At 41.3% G+C, this 26,756-nt stretch overlaps 1 protein-coding gene across 1 annotated transcript in view; it reads left to right on the top strand.

Moving 5' to 3' along the window:
* Positions 1 to 25,335, top strand: part of fstl3 (follistatin-like 3 (secreted glycoprotein)) — a 31,922-nt gene extending 6,587 nt beyond the window's left edge. The window contains exons 2-5 of the mRNA XM_073068279.1: positions 8,172 to 8,357; positions 16,826 to 17,044; positions 19,251 to 19,478; positions 21,263 to 25,335. Of these exons, the coding sequence (XP_072924380.1) occupies positions 8,172 to 8,357; positions 16,826 to 17,044; positions 19,251 to 19,478; positions 21,263 to 21,336 (707 nt within the window). The 3' untranslated portion in view covers positions 21,337 to 25,335. The remainder of the gene's footprint in view (positions 1 to 8,171; positions 8,358 to 16,825; positions 17,045 to 19,250; positions 19,479 to 21,262) is intronic.
* The last annotated feature ends 1,421 nt before the right edge of the window (positions 25,336 to 26,756 follow it).

Genomic DNA, 26,756 nt, shown 5'->3' with positions numbered 1-26,756 from the left:
CCCCCCCCCCCCATTGCATCCATAATATCTCTCTTGGACAAGTTAGGTGTGTCCTCCACTGTGAACAATGACATAAACATCCTAAACTATTGAAAGAAGTGGTGGAAGTTACAGTGGATGTGTTTGTGATAATTCACCAATATTCTCTAGAACCTGGGCAGGTCTCAATAGATTGGAAGAGGGTGAATATCATACCACAGTTTATCGAAGATTGTAGACAAAAGGTAGGTAACTATTGGCCCAGTTGCCTTAACATTTGTATGTAGGGAAATGCTTGAAGCTATCTTTAAGAAAGAAATAGCAAGACATTTGTATAGAAGTGGTTCTGTCAGGCAGGTTCATAAAGGAGGAGGTCCTGTTTAACAAACTTCCTGGAGTTCTTTGAAGATATACTGAGAATGGTGGATAGAGGGGAACAGATGAATGTTGTATATTTGGATTTTCAGAAGGCATTCAATAAGGTGTTGCAAAGAAGACCTATTCTTAAAATAAAGATGTATGGAGTTGGAGGCAATGTATTAGTATGGAGAGAGGACTGGTTAACCAATAGAAAGCAGACTACTACTACTACGTCAAATCAGGCCTAGGGGGCCGGTGTCGGGCACGATGATGGACTCTCCACTCCTCCCTCTCTCTCATCAGTGTGTTCAGTTCATCTACATAATCCGCGCCGCTATCTTCTAGGAGCGTGTCGACCATAGTCTTGGGAGGGTTCCCAGGGTTCATCCTCCCGTGCTTGGGCTCCCATGTGATGACTAGGCTGGCAGGTAGCTCAGGGCGGCGTAGACAGTGCCCCGCTAGCTGCAGTCTTCTCTCCTCGATTTTAGTAGTGAACATCAGTAGGTCATCATAGAGCTTGACATTCATCATCTGCTGTTGCCAACTCACATCAAGAGCCATCCGGAGCATTCGTGTACAGCAATCATCTAGTGACTTTTGCATGGTCTTGGTGAGTGTCCACGTCTCGCATCCATATGTGAGAATGGACTCTATGACTGCTATGTATAGAAAGCAGAGACTTGGGATAAATGGTTGTTTCTCTGGTTGGCTGTCAATAGTAAGAGGACTGCTACAGGCATGGGTGCTGGATGTGCAGCTGTTCATGATATACATTAACAGTTGGAAGAGGGAACCGAGTGTAGCATATCTAAATTTTGAATGACACTAAATTAAGTATAAAAGCAAATTGTGCAGAGGATGCACAAAGTCTGCGAGAGATATAGATAGATTTAATGAATGGGCAGGTGTCTGGCAGATGGATTACAATTTTGGTAAAAGTGAGGTCATGCATTTTGGAAGGAAAAAAATTCAAGATCAGATCACCATTGAAATGCTGAAAGATTGCAGCACGCTGTTGAGCAGAGGACTTGGAGTGCTTGTGCATGAATCAGAGAAGGTTGGTTTGCAGATCTAACAGGTTATCAAGAAGGCAAATGGAATGCTGGCCTTAATTCCCTGAGGGACTGAATTTAAAAATAGGGAGGTTATGTTGCAACTGTATAGGTAGTGGTGAGGCTGCACCTGGAACACTGCATAGAGTTCTGGTCTCCTTACTTGAGGAAAGATTCCCTGGCTTTGGAGGAGGTGTAGAGAAGGTTCACCTGGTTGATTCTAGAGATGAGAGGGTTAGCCTATGAGGAAAGATGAAGTAACCTGAGACTATATTTGCTGGAATTCTGAATGAGAATTATAGAAACATATAAAAATATATCAGATAGAGACAGGAAAATTGTTTCCACTGGTAAGCGAGACTAGATCTAGGGGACAAAGCCTCAAGATTCGTGGGAATAGATTTAAGATGGAGATGAGGAGAAAATGCTTTTCCCAGAGAGTAGTGAATCTGTGGAAATCTCTTCCAAGGAAAGCAATAGAGGCTAACTCTTTTAGTATATTAAAGACACAACTAGATAGATGTTTGCATAGCAGGGGAATTAAGAGTTAGGGGCCAAAGGTGGGTAGGTGGAGCTGAGACTCCTTCCAGATCAGCCATGATCAGATGGAATAGTGGAACAGATTGGATGGGTGAGATGGCCTACTCCTGTTTATATTTCTCATGTTATTACTATGTTCTTTCTGTGAAAGGGACATGAAAGATGCAAGGTTGTCTTTAATTTAAACACAGTTTGTCATGGGGCAGGTAAATGGAAGTGAAAACCTGAATATATTTACAATACTAATTGTTTGGACCATGAGGTCACTGATCCGACCTGCAGAACACTCGTACTCAACACTCCTCAGCAATGGAACAGTGCGGACCACCTCTTACACTACCATGAACTTGTCTCTGATTTTGTTGCACTAATGTCTCAGATTTTGTTGCACTAATGTCTCATTATTTATTGATGTTAGCATCCATCACTAAGGACCCCCATAAGCCAGGTCATGCCTTATTCCCATTGCTACCATCAGGTAGGAGGTACAGAAGTCTGAAGGCACACACTCAGCGATTCAGTAACAGCTTCTTCCCCTCTGCCATCTGCTTTCTGAATGGACATTGTACCCATGGACACTACCTCACTACTTTTTTATTTCTATTTTTGCAGAACTTTTAATTTAACATTATATATAAATATATACTTCATACACACACACACATATATATATACATACTTACTGTAATTCACGCTTTTTTCTTTATTATGTATTGCATTGTATTGCTGCCGTAAAATCAACAAATTTCATGACATACGCCGATGATATTAAACCTGATTCTGATTCTTTTTCTTCACTGCCCTGTATAATTTATGTATAACATATGTTCTATGTATTGTCTGAATCTGCAAACCTGTGATGCTGCAGCAAAGACAAGTTTTTGTTTGGATCCATTCACCGCTATACTTGTGCACGTGACAATAAACTTGACTTGACAAATTTTTGGAGGTCTTTGAGCAGTTTTGTGAATGTATTTAAATGTTCCTTCATCGTTCACTTCATACTTGAACAGTGAACAATACTACAGTATATTCTACTTGCTGTATATTTGGCCACTCACTTAACTTTCTTCCTACAGCTATTTTTAGACACATCTTCCTCACAACACAATTTTCCATCTTGTTTGTATCATCACAAACTTGGATACAATGCATTCCTTTCAGCTAAGCCATTAAAATCAGTTGTAGACATCAAAAATCTTAGCTAGCACTGATCCCCATGATATCTCAATTGTTACAACTTGCCAACCTCAACTGGAGCCACTTATGACTAAGAGAATGTCCTTTTGAGGTACAAGCACAGTATCAGAATTCCATCTTGTTGCTGTCAAAATGATTAAAAATATCTTTGACTATCAGATGAAGTTAAGAGACTACTAGAGATTTGCCGTACTTACCAGATTGCATTCGAATGGTCTCTCTCCCTCGAAGCTGTTGGAGGATGGTGCTGTATTTCTGGCCTTGGGCAAGGTTTAATCAATGTGGTTTGTGGATTGGACTCTGTAGTTCCTGTTATGATGTGTTTCTGGTTTCTTGGCACTCCCTTTCTGCTGTTATTTTGGGCGATTTTTATTGGGGTAGCCTGCAGATAGTGAACTGAACTGAACTGAATATGCCTGTACTCTTTAGATTTTGTGTTTTATGCTCTATGTTTTTTGCTTGTTTTTTTTTTGTTGCCTTTTCCGTGATTTGTTTTTTTTTTGTGCATGGGGGTTTAATATTTTTCTTTAAATTGGTTCCACGGTTTTCTTTGGTTTTCTTTGTTTTGTGGCTGTCTGTGGGGAATACGAATCTCAGGGTTGTATACTGCATACATACTTTGATAATAAATGAACTTTGAAATTTGATAAAGTGGGTCAATGCATCACCCAATGAATGTTTAATGCCAATGCAAAGCAATCTCTACTTCCTGTCATGGGATTATAATTTCAAAACAACATTTTGGATAAAGTCAGACAACTATGATCAAAGTTATTAAATGGTCAGTTTCCCTACAGAATCCAGACATCAGCATAAAGTACAGTTCTATTGTTTCTACCTTGCATGGAAATCTTGGCTGAAATTGTAGCATTATCAGTTTCAGTGGATGTAAATGTGGAGCTAATAAACTGAATTTCGTAGTTTGGACCTCTCCCAAGGTGTATCAGTCCTCTGTGTGGTTGGATCACAACTTTCTTAAGCTAACTCAGTTGGCACCTCCAGTCTAATACATAATGGATGCAGGCTGGCATGCCAAGGTTCAATAAGTAATTCTAGTCTTAGTAAATCAGAGGGAAGTATATTTTTATTTTATTTACTTTATTTAGAAATGCAGTGTGAAGTAGGCCCTATCGGCCCATCATTCCATGCGGCCCTAGCAGCACCCAGCAACTCTGACTTAACCCTAACCTAATCGCAGGACAATTTACCATGACCAATTAACCTACCTAGTATGTGTTTGGACTGTGGGAGGAAGCCGGGGCACCCCGGGAAAAGTTACGCATTCCACAGGGGGAACGTACAGATGACGATGGAATTGAACTTTGAACTGCGCAACGCCATGAGGTGTAACAGCACCTTGCTGCACTACCGTTCTGCCGGGAACATTGGTTATTCTCACTTTCTCCCACTCTCTTCAAGGATGAAAAACAATATACTCATTCCTAATGCATATTGACTAATGCTACTTGAGGTTAAAGGTGTAATATAATTATACCATATGCATAATGAAAGAACCCAGACATGCCACACACTTTTTTCCGCCCTCCCATCGGGCAGGAGGTACAAAATCCTGAAAGCATGTACCACCAGCTTCTACCCACAGAAGCGTGGTTTTCCACAAACAATTCCGTAAACAAACACGCAGACCTCGATCCTACTTAAGTGCCGATGCGGGCAAAATTCCAGACCACAACGGGTGAGCTTTGCCACACTACCAATCGGCAATGAGATTCCTCCCCACCTCCCCCACACCTCAACTGAGTTTCCAAAATGACGTCCAATCAGCTGATTGCCAAGCACGTGGAGGACATACCGCAATCACTGCGCACTGACAACGTCTCCTCGCATGGTGATGAAATGTTTGAAAGTAAATTGCCAAGATCGGAGAGCAACTCAAGTCAACCAGTCCCCTTGTATGAGAAAATGGACTTTTGCCCTCACAATCTACCTCATTGTGGCCTTACACCTTACTGCCTGTCCATACTACACTTTCCCTGTAAAAGTAACATGTTTTCCTGCATTCTGGTATTTCTTTCCTCTTGTTCTACCTCAATGTACCAATGAAATGATCTGTGTAGATGGCATGAAAACTGTTTTTCACTGTACCTCAACGCATGTGGCAATAATAACCAATTTACCAAAATTTATATTATGACAGATCCCTGGCACTGCACTTAAATCATTTCTTGTGAGTTGTGCAACTTATCCTTGGTCCAGTGTGGTCTGATCCTAAATGAAACCATTACTATTCTGAAGTAAAATTATCCCGTGAGAGAGATCAAGGTACTTCTGTCTGAGTGGTACTTTCCCTTCAGGATATCCATTTTCCAAAAAGTTGCCTTCGTCTCGTCCAAGGATGAGCAAAGCATTCCCTTCTTCTAGGTTTTATCCCACAGAATGGCTACGTTGAACTTGTCCTTGGAGGTTAACACGGTCACATTGCCGGATTTTCATAACCTGAGGTGAAACATGTTCGACTATCGTGAGTCATGCTGCCCTTTGACTTGATGAAAAACGGGGGCAAAAACTGGAATCATGGGCATGGCCAGTCACATATGCATATCAATCCAATCAAACCATGGGCAGACGGTAGCACTGCAGTTAGTGTGACATTATTATATCATCAACAACAAGGGTTCAATTCTGCTGTTGTCTAGAAGGAGTTGTACATTCTCCCTGTGATCGCATGGATTTCCCCAGGTGCTTCAATTCCTTCCCTCATTATGAACATGCACTGGTTAGTAGTTAATTGGTCACATGGGTGTAATTGGGTGGTGCAGATTCATTGGGCTAATAGGGCCTGTTTCCAAGCTCTATCTCTCAATAGAACTAAAATCAAGTCATAACTATGCGGTAGAAATTGAAAGCTAACTATTACTGTATATATACCCAATCAGGAATTATTATCATGGCATCTACAGTGCTGTGCAGAAGTCTTGGGAAAATACATATGGCTAGGATGCCTAAAACTTTTGCACAGTACTGCAGTAATTTTATGTATTGCACTGTACTGCTGCCGCAAAAAATAACCAAATTTCATGACATATTTGAGTGAAGATGAACTTGATTGTGATATGGGTCTCTGTTGTGGATTGAGAGTGGGAAGGGGGCTGGGAGAGGGGAATCATGGTTGGGAAACGGGGTAGGGAGAGGAGAGGGAGTAGAAAATACCAGCGAGACATTCTGTAATGATCAATAAACCAGTTGTCTGGAATCAAATGAGCTTGCCTGTTGTCTCAGGGCTGGGTGTGTCTGCACCCTCCACCCTGCCCCTAGCACTCCTCTGCCACATATCCTGCACACCTCCCATGGTGCTCCACCCTTGCCATTCCCAACAGCCTTTGAAAACTCACTCTCTGTCCCATATTGACAAATACAGTACTACATATAAGTCTTAGACACATTAGCTATATATATGTGCTTAAGTCTTTTGAACAGTACTGTATGTTCAAAACTCATAAGGATTAAAGGGCTGAACAGAATTATGTTTGTCTACTCTATAGGATGGATGAGATCCCACTCAAGAGGGAACAGGTAAGAATAACCAGCACATTGCCTGGGATGGACACTTTCAATAAGAGGAGAGACTGGATAGGGTGACTTTGTACTCTTTGAGTGGAGAAAAGTCCTGATAAAATTGTAAAATATTCTGAAGGGCATAGACAGAGTAGATAGCAGGAAGCTACACTTCATAGAGCTATCTAAAACTAGAGGGTATAGGTATAAGGTAAGCGATTTAGAGGAAATATGAGGATGAACTTTTCTCACCTGATCTGGAAAATGCAGATGAGGCAGGTACTCCCATTACACTTAAAGAAATAGCTGGATAAGTCCCTGAATTACCAAGACATAGAAAGTTACAGACCATGTGGTGTAGGTAGGTACCTGATGGTCGATGTGGACATAGTGGGCCAAGGGAACTGTGTCTGCTGTGGATTATCAATGTTGTATCTCTGTTTACTTTCTGATGCTTAGGGTTCTTCTGGGAGTCAGGAATGATGAGCAGCCTTAATTCCAGCTATCGTTTAGTTTAGAGTACAAACAAACATATAAATACTAAGCAAACTAAATAAAGAGCTAAGAAAAGATGCTAAGAGGTGAATGAATGGTAAAGAATGTGAAGACGAAGTAATATGGGCAACTCTGAAAAATTAATTCTGTTTCTAGATAAGATAAGGAAGATTCCTTAGATATAGATAAACTAATTAATTGGCTACATAATTTTAAAAAATTACATCATGTGGGCAATGTGCTAATACTTAGTCAATGAAAGATAAAAAAGGTGATAAACTGTTATTATAACTGCTATAATGCTTTCTGCCAATAAGTGGGGATGAACTAACAAATACTGTAAAAAATACACAAGTTTCTTAAAAAGTGCAAGTCTTATAAAATGTATTATTAATAAAGCAGTGGTTATAACACCAAGATGTACAAAGTTACAGTCTAAGTGGTATTGCTAGTTACCCGATGGTTGATATAGACATGGTGGCCCAATGTCTGTTGTAATCCACTAGAGCTACCTTGAACTCAATGATATCTGAACACAGACATTTGCTTCCATTCCATTAGTATGTCTTTCAACTTCCATTTTCAATCTTAGTGTAAAGAGGCCCTTCCTATATTTTAACTCCCTTTACAACAAATTATGGTTCAGGAGTTAACAGCCCTGTTTTGCAAATTCCAACTTATTTAGTGTAAGCCTTTTATAAGTAAGTAATTGAGAAAATGTGATTTTTCATGAGAACACAATTCTAAATTTTTTTGGAATTATTCTTGCAGAAATAATTATCCAATATAGTTTAATAGATAAAAATATACACTAAGATTGTTTTCAACATCACCTGACCAGCCAGACGCTGAACCAATGGGACTCCTAAATATATAGGTGTTGAAGTTCTGTAGATTGATACTGTAGATAGTGAAGCGTTGTTGAATGTTAGATTGTTGTATTACAATCTAATTCTATGGCTCAAAAATGTTTTGACAGCAGTTATTTACAAAGAACTAATTTTTGTTCTCTGCATCATGTCTCTTCAGCTGGGGTATGTTGGCTGCAGCAAGGAAGAAATGGAAAATGCCAGGCTTTGTCCATGACTCGGATCGATCGAGAGGAATGTTGCACGAGTGGAAGTGCTCAGGCTGCATGGACAAATCAGGACATACCAGAAAGTGATATTTTAAAACTTATAATTCTTGGCGGAGTGAATTGCTACCCATGTCACAGTAAGTAGGGACAGCTCTAAAAGTATATGGGTGTGCAATATTTAGAAATGGATTGGTGTGAAAATGTAACATATGTATTTGCCAAGCCTTAATAGATTTGTCCCATGACTCCAAGCTAATTGGGATTAGACTTGCCATGGAGATGCGTCACTAATTCTGGCTAACCCTTTTAGCTCAGGGTATTTTATAATGAGGGTGCCAACTCATTGTGAGCTGGCCTATAGATGAGATCATTTTCAGAAACTTGCCACAGTATATTACAATCGATCTTAGTCCAGAAAGTAGTATTTTAATGAGGTCATTCTCATTAAGTGTTTGCCTCAAGCCAGGAGATTTATTTTTCAGGCAAAATTATGAGGGATATAAATGCAAGCAGTCTCTTTCCACTGAGGTGTGTGAGACTAGAACTAAAAGTCATTGATTAAGGGTGAAATGTGAAATGTTTAAGGGGTACATGAAGGGTAACATCTTCACTCAGAGGGTGGTGAGAGCGTGGAACAAGCTGCCAGTGGAAATGGTAGATGCAGGTTCAATTTCAACATTTGAGAGAAGCTTGGATGGGGGTGGGGGTGGCGAGGGTGGGTTTGTAAGGAGGGCTATGGTCCAGTTGCAGATTGATGCGACTAGGTAGTAAAACAGTGGATGAGCCAAAGCATTTGTGTCTATACTGTAGTGCTCTCTGACTGTATGACACAAAATCATTTGTCAGGCATCTGCACCTATCAGTTTTTAATGGTGACGTTAGGTGGACAATGCAACAGTGGACAGCTTTTCTCTTAGCTTTACAGTTCTAAAGTTTTACCCATGAAATGTATTATACCCCATTGACCACCAAAAATTTTCAAGTATTGTCTACCTCAAACAGTAGGAATTGGTAGAATATCTGCACCAATGTGTCTTAAATAAAAGTGAGTCTATAGGGTTGTACATCACAGAAACAACCCCTTCATGCAGACCAAAGAATTTATCTGAGCCAGTCCTTTTGCCTGCATTTGGCCTATATCCCTGTAAACTTTGTCCCTCCAAGTACCCATCCATGCGTCTTTTAAACATTGTAATTGTACCCATTTATACAGATTTCTCTGGCAGTTTATCCCACATACCCTGCACCCTCTGTCTGGAAAAATGTTAACTTATTCACCTACTTACCTTAATTTTAAAGAAGATTTTTCTCCAAGGAACGTTGGTCATAGAAGAGATAGTGGAACGTAGTCCCAAATTTTGACCAGCATCTTCATCTAAGGCAGGGGTTCCCAACCTGAGGTCCATGGTTCCCGTGCTTGATGGTATTGGTCCATGCCATAAAATAGAATGGGAAATCCTGATCTAAAGGAGCAAAGCAAATACTGAAATACATTTGAATTACTAACAGGTGGGAGATTCAGGTTGAGAGGAAAAATACTTCAGCCATCATTGAATGACACTGCAGTCTCGATGGGCTGAATGACCTAACACTGCTCCTATGTCTTGAAGTCTTATGGTTTTGAGAAGGGGCTCAATATGAAGCAAGTTTACAACATTGCCAACATACAATCAATTATAAAGTGACTTCACCAGCTCCAAGGTATACTTGAAGATAAATGGAAATGCTAACAAAGATTGGGGAGCAGCAGTTAGCATATATGTGTTTTAAATCACAGTTATATATTACGCTTTGGAATGATAAGTCACCTCCTTTTATCTATCTTTTTTCTCTTCTGATGTACTGATCGCCTATTTTGTCAACTTGTCAGTAAAATACTCCCTTGGACTCATTCCACAGATTACATGGGTGATGTTGCTTCATCAGTGAAACTTGATTCAAGGCCCAGAATTCTTAGAAATCTTGATAAATCCCTTTTTATCCCACTAGTCTCTGCATTAGTTTTATTCCCCAAGAGGTCTGGCTTTGGATCTTGAGATATATTGCATCCTAACAACTTTACCAGAACTTTGTTGATCTTGGCAACTGTTAACGATTTACTAATTTATCACTTTTAAGACCGACTGCTGCCATATATAAATACTAGTTGTTTTTGTAGCGTAGCGTGCTGATGCCTTATTTGTTCGATGGGTTTATCATCAGAAGTGCTGTTTCAATACTTACTACTTTAGTGAAATTGTCTTTCTTAAAAAAGCAATGAAGCTGAATAAATATTAGGACCATATACTGTCTGACCAGAACTACATATCACATTGCTTGATGTAGGCTGCATCTGTGGTGACTTAAACCTGTGTACTCTACTCACATAATGTTAGAATCATAGAGCATTACAGTACAGAAACAGGCCCTTTGCCCCAGCTTGTCCATGCTGGACTATCTAAGAGGGTTGTATTTGGTCCATGTCCCTCCAAATTTAGGGTTAAGATGTTATACAGTATCTCAATGCAAGCTACATTGTTAGAGAAACCCCCAATAAGCATTACACTTACCTCAGAAAATGAGAATATAAAAATAAACTACAGAAGCTGGGAATCTAGAACAAAAAACAGAACATACTGGACTCACTTAGCATGTCAGGCAGCATCTGTGGAAGGGGAAACAGAGTTAATGTTTGGGTTAATAATACCGACCTAAAATGTTGGCTCTGTTTCTCTTGTCACAGATTCTGCCTGACCCACTGATCCCTTCCTTCACCTGCCTTTCCCAAGGCCAGCTAGTCTGGCTGCTGGCCATGTAGGATATGGTCTTCATTACATAAATCATAAAGAGCGTGATTTGCTGAGAGTGAATTAGTGGAAGTCCTAAGCAGTTTGCATTACTTTCAAAGTCAAACTTAAGCTTATTGTCATATGCACAAGTACATCAGCTGTAGAAAAAAGCTTACTTGCAGCATCACAGACACAAGTAGCAGCATTCAAATTAAAATCAAATAGTTCAGGTGGTTCAATTTTTTATCTGGGAATGTATACAGTATACAACCTGAAACTGTTACTCTTCGCAGCCATTGACGAAACAAGAAATCCCATAGAACGAATGATAGAAACATCAGATCCTTGAAGCCCCCACAAGAAAAGCATAAATTAAGCACTTTTCACAAGAATGAGCACAATAAGAATAAAAGGAATAAGATACTAATAAATAGATAAAAGTTAAAGATTAGCTTTATTTGTCATATTTACAATGAAACATCAAAACATGCAGTGAAATGCATTGTTTACTTCAATGACCAGCATATTCGAGATGTTCTGGGGACAGCGCGCAAGTATCGCCATGTTTCCGGCACCAACATAGCATGTCCCCTCACCCGTACGTCTTTGGAATGCAGAATAAGGAAACCAAGACACCCGGTGTAAACCCATGTGGTTACGGGAACAAATGTGCAAACTCCACATGCAAACAGTGGCAAGAATTGAACCCTGTGTCTTTCACAGCTAGCACTGTAAAGCATTGCACTAACTGCTACACTACCCTGCCACCCACATTTGCTACTGCAGCACTCACCAAGTAAGAACCATTGCTACGACATGGGACTCAGCAACTTGGCCTGTGTAATTACACATTAACTATTGGAAAAATGGAAGTCATACTTATTATCATCCATTTACATTCACCCTCACCACTCAGCATGTGACCTCTCAAAATCTTGGGAAGGCTAAGCCAACTTTATTATTCACTTTGCTCTATTTAAAGTGATGAGAGCTCTCTTCCATTATAAAATGACTAAAAATAAAGAGAATCTGTACCCCCTGAGAGGGCATCACAAATAAAGACCCAGAAGGGGAATGAATGTGATTTGATCCCCTCAGAAATTTTCCTGATGTACTTTTGCCCTATGCTGGTGATTGCTAAATCTACTTGATTTCCAAAGAGAAGGCTGCCTTTAGTTTCTGTTTTCCTTTAGAAGTACTGGTAAAGTTTTCCAAAGTGCCTTTGGAATTACTCATCTTTAAGCTCCTTACTTTCCATTATCTGATACTTTATGAGTGCCAGTGGCTCAGTCATCACTGCTTTACTAACTACATAAAGATCAGCTTGAAAGGCCTCAGTTGAATATTGTCATTGAATATTCATCATTGAATATTAGTTTTTTTAAAGCTGGATGGATGTCTTAAACTTGCAGCATTTTTGGATTAGAAGGCAAATTTCAAATAAATAAAGTTGTCCTGAGCAACTAATTTTGTATCCATTGATTCAGTCCCTACTTAAAATATTATATTTCTCTTATTCATAACTTGGCATTTTAAAAAATATGTTCCCTTTAACCTTTTCTCCATGTAAGCAAATATAATACTCCTGAATTTTTCTTGAAATCTTGAGTTCCAGTTTGTAGAATTCAAAGTTCAAAGTAAATTTATTATCAAAATATTATCCTTGCTAATCCACCCTAATCCCTATTCAATGCTTCTTAGCTGAAACTGCAAGGCCCTTTCCTTCATTGACAAAAAATTATGTTGAGAACGAGGGCCACTGCTTTGGCCCACCTACACTAAATGCTCGTAAGATGTTCCACTGCAGAATTCTGCAACTTCACTTGTAGATTTACAACAGAAGATACTTGGTTAATGTTTGACCTAAAATTGTTGAAATAATGTGTATTCATGTCAAAGTCAAAGCTAAGGCTCGAGTACCTCCTTTCCAATGGCTGCAGTGAGAAGAGACCATGGCCTGGATGATGAGGATCCTTGATGATAGATGCTTTTTTGCGAAGGTAGCCTATCAACTTGAAGCTATTATCATGACGCAGCAGAGCTCAGGGAGATGAACCTATAAATTAAACAACTATTCATATTTGAAGAGCAAACACGAGGAAATCTGTAGATGCTGGAAATTCAAACAACACATACAAAATGCTGGTGGAACACAGCAGGCCAGGCAGCATCTATAGTGAAAAGCGCTGTCAACGTTTCGGGCCGAGACCCTTCGTCCTGACAGCGCTTCTCACTATAGATGCTGCCTGGCCTGCTGTGTTCCATCAGCATTTTGTGTGTGTTGTTGTTATTCATATTTGAACCGCTTCTGATTTTATCAGCTATTGCCTCACAGATATTATTCATTTAACCATATTTTGCAAGATTACAGTACATTAATTTAATTTGCCACTTTTTCAATAAATATTCATTTTGCATGAATATTTTGAATTTGTTTTTTATGAACTTGAAATTGTTTTATCACATTTAACTTGATACAGTGAATAGTTTATCTTGCACACTGGTCCATTACACTGTGCATTTTAGCAGAAGAAGGTAAGACAATAACACCACGGAACAGAGTGTAACAGCTACAGAGAAACTGCAATGCAGGTAAACGATAAGGTGCAAGATCATAACGAGGTAAATTGTGAGGTCAGTAGCCCACCTTAGTGTCCTTCCAGAGAACAGTCAGGAGTCTTATCACAGTAGAACAGTAGCTGTCTTTGAACCTGGTGGTACACGCTTTAGGCTTGTGTATCCTCTGTCTGATGGGAGTGGGAAGAAGAATTTCCGGGGTGTTTAGGGCCTTTCATTATGCTGGCGGCTTTACTGAGGTATAGGCACAGTCTGTAGAGGCTGGTTTGCGTGATGTTGCTGAGCCGTCTCCATAAATGTCTGTCGAAGGGTTTTGGCCCGCAACGTCGACTGTACTCTTTTCATAGATGCTGCCTGGCCTGCTGAGTTCCTTCAGCATTTTGTGTGCATTTTCTTCAAGTCATGTTCGGAGCAGTTGCCATATCAAACCATTATGCATCCAGATAGGATGCTTTCTATAAAAAAATTCTTAGGAATTGATGGGGATATGCCAAACTTATTTAGCTACCTGAGGAAGTAGAGATGTTGGTGAGTTTTCATAGCTTTAATGTCCAAGTAAATGACATCCAATGAGCAGGTCCTGTGTTGGAAGTTGGTCAATTGTTGCTTGGCACATTATGATTAGGTGTAAATCCTCCATGACAATAATGGGCTACATTTGTTAGGTGAACTATTTACTGTGTATGTAGGATGTCCCCTGTCTGATTTTAGACAGACCAGTTAAGCAAGTGACAACTTAACACACTGGCAAAGTGTTCGGCTTGCATTTGAGACAATTTTTCAAAGAAATATATCTTGTTGCTTTGGAGTTGTTATAACTGCTCTTCTAATTTACACAAATAAAGACAGAGACTAGTAGTTTCATGCTGTTGCCCAAGAGAGCAACTCCCAAGCCCCTTCTTTTTATTTCCCAGAACCTCTGCAACCTACTCTCTCTCATATACGTCCATCAAGTCCTTTGATTCTTTTCACCATTAAAGTACACTCAAGAGCAAAGAACAGTGGCCTGTTAACCTCCGAGAACGTCATTGGGATGAGGGAGAAATTCTGAGCAGCCACAAGACAACCTACGTGGTCATGGAGAGGATGTGCAATCTCCAGTAACAAAGTTCAGAACTGAATGTGCGGCTGTAGAGTACCAATTACTGTACCGTTGTGTCACTCTGACTTACTGACATTCGGCATAGGGTTCACCAGCTCTCCGTTTTGGACAGGACACAATATGGCAGCCTTCACTTTGCTTCTTACTCCTTTGGCTATCACATCCTTAATCCAAAGAAGTTTGAACAAAATCCCTATGGTTTTCTAATGCCCTACCTGATTATTTAAGATCTAATGATCTTGCACTCACAGCTAGCTGTTATATTTTTAAAATGAGCAATTGGTATGACACGAGGAAATCTGCAGATGCTGGAAATTCAAACAACAACACATACAAAATGCTGGTGGAACACAGCAGGCCAGGCAGCATCTATAAGGAGAAGCGCTGTCGACGTTTCAGGCCGAGACCCTTTGTCAAGGTGCTGCCTGGCCTGCTGTGTTCCACCAGCATGTGTTTGTAATTGGTATGACAGTTTTATTTCTCTTGGTTATGAGATTAATTGATAATCTTTAACAGTTTGTTTTATTTTACTCCTGTTTTCAGCACCTGCAATCTCTGTGTCTCCCTCAAGAAAACACCTTGTTACAGATTAAGGTTAACTTTTGGTTAAATTTCCCTGAAGTTATTTCCAAAATAATTTTGTGAATGCCAGCAGCAATAACTTTGGACAACTGTTTGCCTCTGCGATGAAGCTATAGATTCTTTTTAAAGGAACGATATGTTGAGACTTATTTATTTTTAAAGACAACTTGTGTGCCTTTGTAAGTGTTAGATATAGTCTTGTGGCATGAAAATTATGTGGCATCATGTAGATTGGGCAGTGGTTATCCTTTATTTAATAAACATCATTAAATGCGTATGTGCATAATAAAATGTCAGCCCTACTTTGGTGGTGTATTTTAATGTTTCACTTTGAGATTTAAAGAATACTGAGTGCCAAAAGCAGGATGAACTTGTGTGTCTCGAGACACCTTGTTAAAAGCATCAAGGTAGAACGTTGTGCCATGCTGCCAAGCTCCATCCCTTCTACAAATGTATAGATAACTTAGCAACTATTCAAGATTCAGGAGTCAAGATGCAAAATTGCTTCATTCTTCAGTACACGAGCGTAAAGGAGAACAAAATGACTGTTGGATCCAATGCAGCATAAAAAAACACAATGTATACGCTAATTAAATCGGTGCATTTTAAAAGTGCAGGCATTTGCAACCCTGACAGTAACAGGATCGATCAGCTTAAAGTAAGAAATGTGCACTGATCAAATCTGAATCACTGAACATTACTGGGGTTTTTCCTTAAGGAAGTCCTGAAGAAGGGTCTCAGTCTGAAATGTTGGCCACAGACTCTTTTCCATAGACGCTACCTGGCCTGCTGAGTCTCCAGCATTTTGTGTGCGTTGCTTTGGATTTCCAGCACCTGCAGATTTTCTCGTGTTTGTTTTTCCTAAATTTACAAGTTTCGCTATCATCAAGTTTATATATGATTCTAGAAGGTCTTGAATGAGCTCCTTCCTGTACATGTGGCTGCATAATGGTGAGTGGGCTCACTACACAGACACTTACGGACATTGGACATAGGGCATAAAACAGGATAAACACGAGAAAGTCCATTGGTGCTAGAAATCCAAAACAGCTCACACTGGAGGAACCCGGTAGGTCAGGCAGCATATATGGACATGAATAAACAGTAGAAGTTTCAGGCTGAGACCCTTCTTCGGGATTCTGGAACATAGAACACAGGACAATGACGGTACAGCACAGGATGGGCCCTTGTGTCACACAATGTTGTGCTGACTAGTATAAACCCCTATGATCAATCCAACGCCTGCCTCCTACACAGCTCACAACCTTCCATCTTTCATACATCCATGTGTGCCTAACTCAGAGTTTCTTAACTGTCCCGATTGTATCAGCCTCGTCCATCACGCCCATTATAATGGATAATGGGGCACTGCTGGATATAGTATTGGAGAAATATATGGGTGTGTACAATCTTGTGTTTCAATATTTCTTTCAAAGGGATCAGTTCAAGGTTTTCCAATGACATATTTCATCTTAAATTATTAATAGCAGTGCAAAGTTCTTTTGCTTTTGTTGTGAAATGTTATCTTCTCTATAGTTCAGTGTTTGCAATTGATTATTTTTGCCTGTGACTTTAGAAACCTGTGAGGGTGTGGACTGTGGACCGGGGAAGATCTGCAAAATGAACAAACATAATAAGCCAACATGCATCTGTGCGCCTGACTGCTCAAATGTCACTAAGAGGGTACCTGTGTGCGGAACTGACGGTAAAATCTACAAGGATGAATGCAGCCTCCTTTTGGCAAAATGCAGAGGGTTGCCAGAATTGGAAGTGCAGTATCAGGGAGAATGCAAAAGTGAGTTTTTATTCAACTTTCCTGGCATGTTAGGTGTTTCCCACCATCATTTTAGATTTCTCACTATTTCTTCATGCTATCAAAGGGATTTCAAAATTCAAAGTAAATTTATTATCAAAGTACATGTGTGTCACCATATACCACCCTAAGATTCATTTCCTTGCACAGCAGAACAGAGAAGTACAACAGAATCAATGAAAGACAGCACACAAACAAAGACTGACAGTCAATGTGCAAAGGAGGACAGTCTGTGTAAATACAATAAATAAATAATACTGAGAATATAAGTTGCAGGTCCCTTGAAAGTGAGCCCATAAGTTGTGGGAGTATTTCAGAGTTGAGGTGAGTGAAGTTATCCACACTGGTTCAGGAGTCCAATGGTTGAAGGGTAATGACTGTTCCTGAAGCTGGTGGTATAGGACCTCCTTCCTGAAGATGGCATGGCCTTGATGGTGGAGTTTCTTGATGAATGACTGCTTCTTTCTTGTGGTGGCACTCCTCGTAGATGTGCTCATTGGTGGGGAGGAGTCTTCCTGTGATGGACTGGGCTGTATCCACCACTTTTTGTAGTTTCTCCTATTCTTGCACTGGTGTTTTGATACACCTATGATGCACCAGTCAACATGCTCTCTCCACTGTGCATCTACTGAAGTTTGTTGAAGTTTTAGGTGTTTCTACTAATGGGGCTTCTTTATCACCAAGATTCTTTGGACAATGATTGGAGCAAGCAAAGGTTGTGCTTTCTCTCTGCATACATCAACTGAGGTTTTCTGGGCTCCTTCAATGTACACATGGAATTAACTATCTATACAATTCCGTATAATCAGAAATAGAGTTCACACTCGGGGTTTTGTGCTTTTATTTTATGAATTGAATTAAATTGACTTCATTTCTTACATCCTTCACATACATGAGGAGTAAAAATCTTTATGTTACGTCTCCATCTAAATGTGCAATGTGCAATCATAGTAATTTATAATAAATAGAACAGTCAATGTAACATAGAAATACACTCAAATCAGTCTGATGGCCTGGTTGAAGAAGCTGTCCCAGAGCCTGTTGGTCCTGGCTTTTATGCTGCGGTACCATTTCCCGGATAGCAGCAACTGGAGTAGATTGTGTTTGGGGTGATTCGGGTCCATTAGTGCAATTATATTACAAAATCACTATACTTCAAAAATACTTATTTGGCCGAAAATCACTTTGCTCTCTCCAGCAAGGGATGTGGAAGCAGCCAAATAAATGCAGATCATCGTTTCAGTTGGTGGAGAGCAAACCCAAATTCCGTAAAACCTTAATTAGAAAGCTGCTATAAAATGAGAAGATTGCAACAGTAAATATAAGAGGAGGTCTTATGACTTGTGTTGCTGCAGTCACTGGATTAGACCAGCACAAATAGGCCTTTCATTTTCATGAATCTCCTTGGACCCCTCCTCAGAGCCAACACATCTTTCCTTAGATACAGGGTCCAAATTTACTCAACATATTCCAAAGGTACTGTGACTAGTGCCTTGCAAACCCTGAGCAAAATAAGTGTTTAACTTAAATAGAATAAGTTTCACTTAAAGTATGATTGGTTTTTCACATAATCTTTGTGTCTATCAGTACATGTAGATCATATTTTCCTCTACTGTCAAAATGAATCCAAACTCAGGTTGGAGGAACAACACCTTATATACCGGCTGGGTAGCCTCCAACCTGATGGCATGAACATTGACTTCTCTAACTTCCGTTAATGCCCCTCCTCCCCTTCTTACCCCATCCCTGACATATTTAGTTGTTTGCCTGTTCTCCATCTCCCTCTGGTGCTTCCCCCCCCCCCCCCACTTTCTTTTCCCGAGGCCTCCCGTCCCATGATCCTTTCCCTTCTCCTGCTCGGTATCACTTTCGCCAATCACCTTTCCAGCTCTTAGCTTCATCCCACCCCCTCCAGTCTTCTCCTATCATTTCACATTTCCCCCTCCCCCCACTACTTTCAAATCTCTTACTATCTTTCCTTTCAGTTAGTCCTGACGAAGGGTCTCGGCCCAAAACGTCGACAGCGCTTCTCCTTATAGATGCTGCCTGGCCTGCTGTGTTCCGCCAGCATTTTGCGTGTGATATTTTCCATTAAGCTGCTGTTGCATCCATTATAAGTTGCACTTCACTGACAGAGAATATACTTTCCTTGTATTACTCACCACTGTATACTACAAATGTCTTCCAGAGTCTTGCACGCAGGTTTTGTGTCCCGGAACCTCCATGTGTGTGATAGACCAGACTCACAGTGCGCACTGTGTGATGTGCAGGGTGATGCCCTGCCCAGAACCATTGTCGTCTGAGCAGGCGCTCTGTGGCAACAACGGTGCCACCTACCACAGCGTCTGCCACCTGAGACGTGCCACTTGTTTGCTGGGAAAATCCATTGGTGTTGCCCACTATGGTCGATGTAACTGTAAGTAAAAGGCTCCAAGATTTAAGATTGTTTAGTGTTATTTCCTGTACGTTTCTTGTGTTCATAAAGTACTGTAATCCTGACAGGAAATGATAAAGTAGTGGGGGGTGGAGCGGGCGGTGGGGTGGTGTTGTGGGGTAGATTAGTGGGTGGAGGTGTTGATCAGCCTTACTGCTTCGAGAAAGTAACTGTTGTGGCCCTGGTGTGGATGCTACATAGCCTCCTCTTTGATGGGAGTGAGACAAACAGTCCATATGAAGAAGGACGGCATCCTTTTTGATGTTACTGGCCTTTTCCCAGCACCATTCTGTATATACTGTGTGCCCTTGACGGTGAGTAGGCCGGTGTTGGTGATGCATTAGGCAGTTTGGACTTCCTGTGGTAGAGCCTGCTTGTCTGCCGCAGTGCAGTCCCCAGACCAAGTGATGCAGCACGTCGGGACGCTGTCTGCTGTGCGTCTGTAGAATAGTCGTCTCTTCCGCTTCCTCTGAAAGTAGAGCTGTCAAATATGTTTGAGCTGAGGAAGATGGTCTCAGCTTAGACACATGAGAAAATATGACCTGTTTTGTAAAATAAATTAAATTTTGTTGTATCTGGAGTTGTTAGTTTATACATCTGTGTGCTTTACACCCATTGACTTATATTTAAAATGGGTGCAAAGCGTATGAGACCATAAGATATAGAGCAGAATTAGGCCCAACAGCCCATCGGGCCTATCCTGCCGTTCAATAATGACGATTTTATTAATGCCAGTCTTCCCATAACACTTAACCCCCTTACCAATCAAAACCTATCAAGCTCTTGACTAACTGACCACAGATCTATTAAGATCTAATGTTGTTTTTAAAGGAATTTAAACTTGTAACTTGATTTCTTTAGAATCCCCCAAAACATGAACCACCAAGTTTTTCGGTCTTCAACATCTCTTTGTGTACAAGTATTTTCCATTCAAAAGGCAACAGTGTTTAAATGATACGTTCTTCTTTTCTCTCTCCTCCTTCTGCAACTAGCCCCCATCACCCTCCCACTTTCCTCTCCCCTACCCCCTCCATCTGCCTGTCACCCACACTCTCTTCCCACTTCCTAACTCCTTCGCCTTATTCATGCTCCACCTTCATCTACTATCACATTCCATTATTTTCAGCTGTTTGCCACACCCAGATATTGTCTCCCAGCTTCAGGCACCATTCCTATTCTCCCTACCTCTCATCTGCCTCTCACCCCTCTCACTGGATCCTCTAATCGCCTGCCAGCTCTTTCCGCCAACATTTTTGTACTGGCTGTCTTCTCTCTGTCAAGCTGAAGGGTCTTGAATGAAAACATTGACCACAAGACATAGGAGCAGAATTAGGCCATTTGGCCCATTGAGTCTACTCCACCATTTCATCATGGCTGATTTATTATCCTTCTCAACCCCATTCTCCTGCCTTCTCCCCAAGTTCTTTTATGAGCGTACTAATCAAGAACCTATAAACCTTCACTTTAAGTATATCCAATTACTTGACCTCCATAGCCATCCGTGGCAATGAATTCCATAGATTCACCACCCTCTGGCTGAAGAAATTACTCCTCATCTATATTCTAAAGGGATGTCCTTGTACTCTGAGGCATTGCCCTCTGGTCCTAGACTCTTCCATTATAGGAAACGTCCTCTCTACATCCATTCTACTGCAAATTTCCCTCTACAGATACTGCCTGACTTGCTGAGTTTCTCTAGCTCTTTGTTTCTTGCATCTGCAGCCTCTTGTGTCTCTCGTGTTTGAAGATTATCTTTTTGTTTGCAGCCTCAGAAGAAGGAATGAAGCAGAAAGGATACAATCAAGAAAACACAGTGTTTTCAAAACTCCTCGGATGGTAGTTCATAAGCGAATAAAGATATTATTAGCGGAGAAGAAAAAGACATTGGGTAAAAATTCCTCTGGTTATTAGGGTAGTCCCTTTGCTACCTGAGTGTGAATACAAGGTCAGAAACAAAGCAACCATTCACTTCTTTCCACTGATTATGCATCTGATTTGTTTGTGCATGCATTCACAGACCTAGTGCTTGTGAGTTTTTATTTACATTCTAACATCACAGTAATTAAAGTAGCTTCAGGTTGGACATCATATTTGCATTCTTATAATGATGTAAGCAGAGCAGAAAGAATCACACAGGACCTGGGAAGAAAGAGTATTACATTGAACTCCTCTACATTAAAGTCTAGAGCAGGAGTTCCCAACATTTTTAAGCCATCGACCAATACCGTAAGCAAGGGGTCCGTGGACTCCAGTTGGGAGCCCCTGGTCTAGTGTGACATGAATGGAGATGTTTGAGTCATTGACTTGTATGGCACAAATCTATGATTCTAATATTCGCATCAGTGTCACGCCAGGCATTGAGGATGGGTGTAGATAGGCAAAAAAGGTCATTATGGATCCTTTAGCCCATCATGTCAGTTCTGAGTGTTTTGCCCTTCCACATCCATCCCACTTGCCTACGTCCGTTCAAACCACTCTGGCCTTTTACCTCTTCTCACTTGCCTATCACTTCCCTCTGGATCCCCTCTTCCTTCCCTTGCTCCTACAGTCCATTCTCCTTTCCTTTCCGATTCCTTCTTCTCCAGCCCTTTACCTTTCCTACACACCTGGCTTCACCTATCACCTTCCAGTAAGCCTCCTTCCCCTCCCCACCTTCTTATTCTGGTGTCTTCCCCTTCACTCTCAGTTCTGAAGAAGGGTTTTGGCCCAAAATGTCAATTGTTTATTCATTTCCATTGATGCTGCCTGACCTGCAGATTTCCTCTAGCATTTTGTGTGTGTTACATTAGGAGCATATCTGTTTATACCTTAGGAGCAACACACAAAATGCTGGAAAAATTCAAGGAGTCAGCCAGCATCCATGGTGGGAAATGGACAGTCTACATTTTCAGCTGCTAAGCTCTTCAAGCTTTTTGTGTGTTTCTGCAGATTTCTGCATTTGCATCTTCCTGTGACACCTCTTTTACACCTTTCCTATATAGTCATTATCATCATTATTATGTGCCACGCCATATAACATGGGCAACCGTAGTTTATCTTTGACCATGATTGTTCTTGGCAAAGTTTTCTACAGAAGTGAGTTGCCATTGCCTTCTTCTGGGCAGTGTCTTTACAAGACAGGTGACCCCAGTCATTATCAATACTCTTCCAAACATTGTCTGCCTGGCGTCCATGATTGCATCACCAGGACTTGTGATATGCACCAACTACTCATACGACCATCCACCACTGGAACACATGGCTTTGCATGGCCCTGATGGGGGGGCTAAGCAGATGCTATACCTTGCTCAAGGGGACCTGCAGGATAGCAGAAGGAAAGAGCACCTTACACTTACTTTGGCAGAGACGTATCTCCACCCCGGCACCCATCCTTTGTCTGTCTAAATACCCCTTAATAAGCCACTTCTCTTACCTCCATCGCCTCCTGTGGCAGCACTCTTTGTAAGTGACTCCTTCATCTGGGAAGAGCAAGGGAGGATACCCAAGGGGATAAGAGAGCATGAGAAGCAGGCCACTGAGACCTTTTATGGCAGTGTGATACTGCAAACAAAGCCAAATGCCTATACCCTTTGAACGTTGTTAACAATGACTGGAGCCATTTCGTAGAATCAGGCCCAAAAAGAAGTGCAATAGGGAATTGAAGTGTACAAGATAACGATAGGCATAGATTAAGACTTTTTCCTAGGGCAGAAATGGCTAATACAAGTGAGCATGATTTTAAGGTGATTGGAGGAAAATATTGGAGATAAGCTTTTTTACACAGAGTGGTAGGTGTGTAGAATGCACTGCCAGGGGTAGTGGTAGAGGCAGGTACATTAGGGACATTTAAGAGACTCTTAGATAGGCAGATAGTTGATAGAATAATGGAAGCTATATAGGAGAGAATGTTTAGATTGATCTTGTGCAGGTTAAAAGATTGGCACAACATCTTGGGCTGAAGGGCACATAGTGTGCTGTAATGCAATTCTCTTCATTTACAGTTCAAAACTAAATTAACAAGGTCATCAACAAGTTGTTTATATATCAATTTATCACAATCCTGATTTCAGCACCAGAATCTGATGCATTTTTACCGAATGTGTGGCATCAGCAAGCACGCAGTTCCACCGGCTGTTCACATTCAACCATTTGTGCACCTGGGTCAAATAATATTGTGTTAACAGCATGTTCAAATGGCAGAGTTAAGACAATCATTCTAAGGAATACAGGAGGATTGGGAGAGAAAACCAATGATCTCTGGCATGATCTCATTTACAAAGCAGATTTGAGCTTTAAAGGGTTCCAGGGTCCACGTTGCTTCTACACCTTACATAATTGTGGATGGTCTTTGTGAATAACATTGTATGTCTTTTGTATTTCTTCTATTCTTTTGCCTAGAGCTGCTGCCCTACTGTAGCCTTTAACTATCTGTAATCATTTCCAGAACTTCTCCCGTGACTGGATGTCACAGTCTTCCTTTTCCCTGTGGGAATGCTACTCTTTGCATACTGCACATTTGGAAAACCTCACTGTGCTCTATCGACGCCTGTTAAGTGCCTATTTAGATCACTTAATGACTCAGGAACATTTTGTTTTTCCAAGTTTCCTCTGATAAGACTCACATGAAGAGACATTACAGAAGTCAGTAAGGTTCTTTCCTGAAAATTCATCATGTTCTCAGAGCAGCAAGAGGAATTTCAACCCTGCAATGTTTATATTGTACATACTAATACCATATATTTATTGTAAGAAAAGCAGCGAAGAAAATACTCCATTTTATTTATACATTATTATAAATGTTTTTATCAGATGTTTGTCATTACCATCTGATGTAATTATAATTATTTCTCACAAAATTTGCTATTTTTTGATCACATTTTCAACTGTATAAATGGAATTACAGTGGATTCCGGTTAATTGGGACACATTGGGACCAGTATATTTTGGCCCAGTTAAGCGGCTGCCCCAATTGGCCAAAGTTTCATGGAAGCAGGTAAAAAGATATAAAGTAGATAAACTACCATTTAACTAAGTAACAAATTTTGTATTTAAATGAAATACAGAACAAATTAGAATACTACCAATACTACTACAGTGCTATAAAAATGTGCATTAGTTTGTGATAGTTATCAGTGGAGGAATTCACCCAGTGTACGCTGCCGTGCTCTTTAGATCGACTGTAAATGAACAAAATCAGCGCAGACACTGAGGGTCATAAACACCAGGGATTGCCCTGCAGGCAGCTGGGGTAATTGGCATCTGTTGGCTCAAATGGTCAACATAACACAAGTGCACACATGCAATTTACACTTTAAAAACTAGTTTTTAACGCTAGTTAGAAACTGTTCGGCAACAGTCTCCTGCCCCAATTAAGTGGCATGGTGTCCCAAATAAACAAAAGGAATCCCAGCTATTTTCTCGGTTAATTTTTGTTCTTTAAGGCTTGCCCCAAATAAGCTGCTGCCCCAATTAACCGAAAGCCAAATAAAGCGAATCCACTGTATTTTGCATCTTACCACACTGTGTTAAGCTGTTTGAATCCTACAACTATCTTCATTTGGAATATATTATCAGTCATGTAAGATGAAAGATGTACATAGTTAATAACACATTTGGGGATAAAACTACATTGTTTAGTATTAGCAACAAGGATTGGTTGGAAATTTGCTTATTGAACTGATCAATTAAAATAATGACCATTAGGAGGTCCCATGAATGTCTTTGTTGCTCATAACACACAATGCATTATCCCCCATTTTATAGCAAACTTCTGCATCTCAATTACATGCTTGCTGTTATATTGAATTGATATTCTCATGTAATACCAGTTTTGTAGAAAATAAATTGACTTATGAAAGTTCCTGTTTGAAATTTTTTTTCTACATGTCAATCATTATCAGAATGAAACCATGGTCTCTACTGTCAAGGGCTCATATGAATTTAGTTTGAGTACTAATCTGATAGATTAAGCTAAAAAAAATACTGCTAGAGGTTTCCGTTCAAAATTATTGGGGTGGCATCGTGGTTGGCACTGTAGCGATGTGCTACACACAGCGCTGAAATAATGACACGCAGTCGGTAAGTCATTTTGAGACTAGTTTATTCAAACTTCATGGTGCTGGCATTTAATCCCTAGTGCCCGCCCTCTCCGGGCGGAAAAGACGTCAGAGGTGCATTACCAAAGTCTCCCCCCACACGCTGGCTATTTGTGAGCCAGTTCGCCTGCACAGAAAGTGGGTCACCACATAACCCCCCCAAGAACCGGCGATACACCCCCCAATGTCCAGAGTCTGGATCGGCCTCTGCTTGGGAGGTCTGCCTCTGCGCCACGGTGCCTGAACCTCGACCGGCTGCGCCAAGTCCACATGGGCTGGTTTGAGTCGGTCCACCGTGAAAACCTCCTCTTTCCCCCCAATGTCCGGAACGTACGTGGACCCGTTGTTGTTGATCACCTTGAACGGCCCCTCGTACGGCCGCTGTAGCGGTGCCCGGTGTCCGCCCCTTTGCATAAACACAAACTTACAGTTCTGCAGGTCTTTGGGTACATGGGTCGGGTTCCGTCCATGCTGTGAAGTCAGTACGGGGGCCAGGTTGCTGAACCTCTCGCGTAGCCTGTCCAGGACTGCTGTGGGTTCTTCCTCTTGCCCCCTTGGGGCTGGTATGAACTCTCCGGGGATGGCCAGGCGTGCGCTGTACACCAACTCGGCCGACGAGGCATGCAGATCTTCTTTGGGCGCCGTGCGGATTCCGAGCAGGACCCAGGGAAGCTCGTCCACCCAGTTAGGTCCTCTCAGGCGGGCCATGAGAGCCGACTTCAAGTGACGGTGTAAGCGTTCCACTAGTCCGTTCGACTGTGGGTGGTAGGCAGTTGTGTGGTGTAGCTGCGTTCCCAACAGGCTGGCCACAGCCGACCACAGGCTGGAGGTGAACTGGGCGCCTCTGTCGGAGGTAATGTGGGCCGGTACCCCGAAGCGTGCTACCCAGGTTGCAATCAGTGCTCGGGCGCAGGAATCGGCAGAATTGTCGGTGAGTGGAACTGCCTCTGGCCACCTCATGAACTAGTCTACCATAGTTAGGAGGTACCGCGCTCCTCGGGACACTGGTAGGGGGCCTACGATATCCACATGAATGTGGTCGAACCTCCGGTGGGTGGGTTCGAACTGCTGCAGCGGGGCTTTAGTGTGCCACTGCACCTTGGCTGTTTGGCACTGCACGCACGTTCTAGCCCATTCACTGACCTGCTTGCGAAGTCCATGCCACGCGAACTTGCTGGAGACCAGC

Source organism: Hemitrygon akajei, chromosome 16, assembly GCF_048418815.1.
Source record: "Hemitrygon akajei chromosome 16, sHemAka1.3, whole genome shotgun sequence".
Taxonomy (NCBI): Eukaryota; Metazoa; Chordata; class Chondrichthyes; order Myliobatiformes; family Dasyatidae; genus Hemitrygon; species Hemitrygon akajei.
This window is presented reverse-complemented; position numbering and strand designations above follow the sequence as displayed.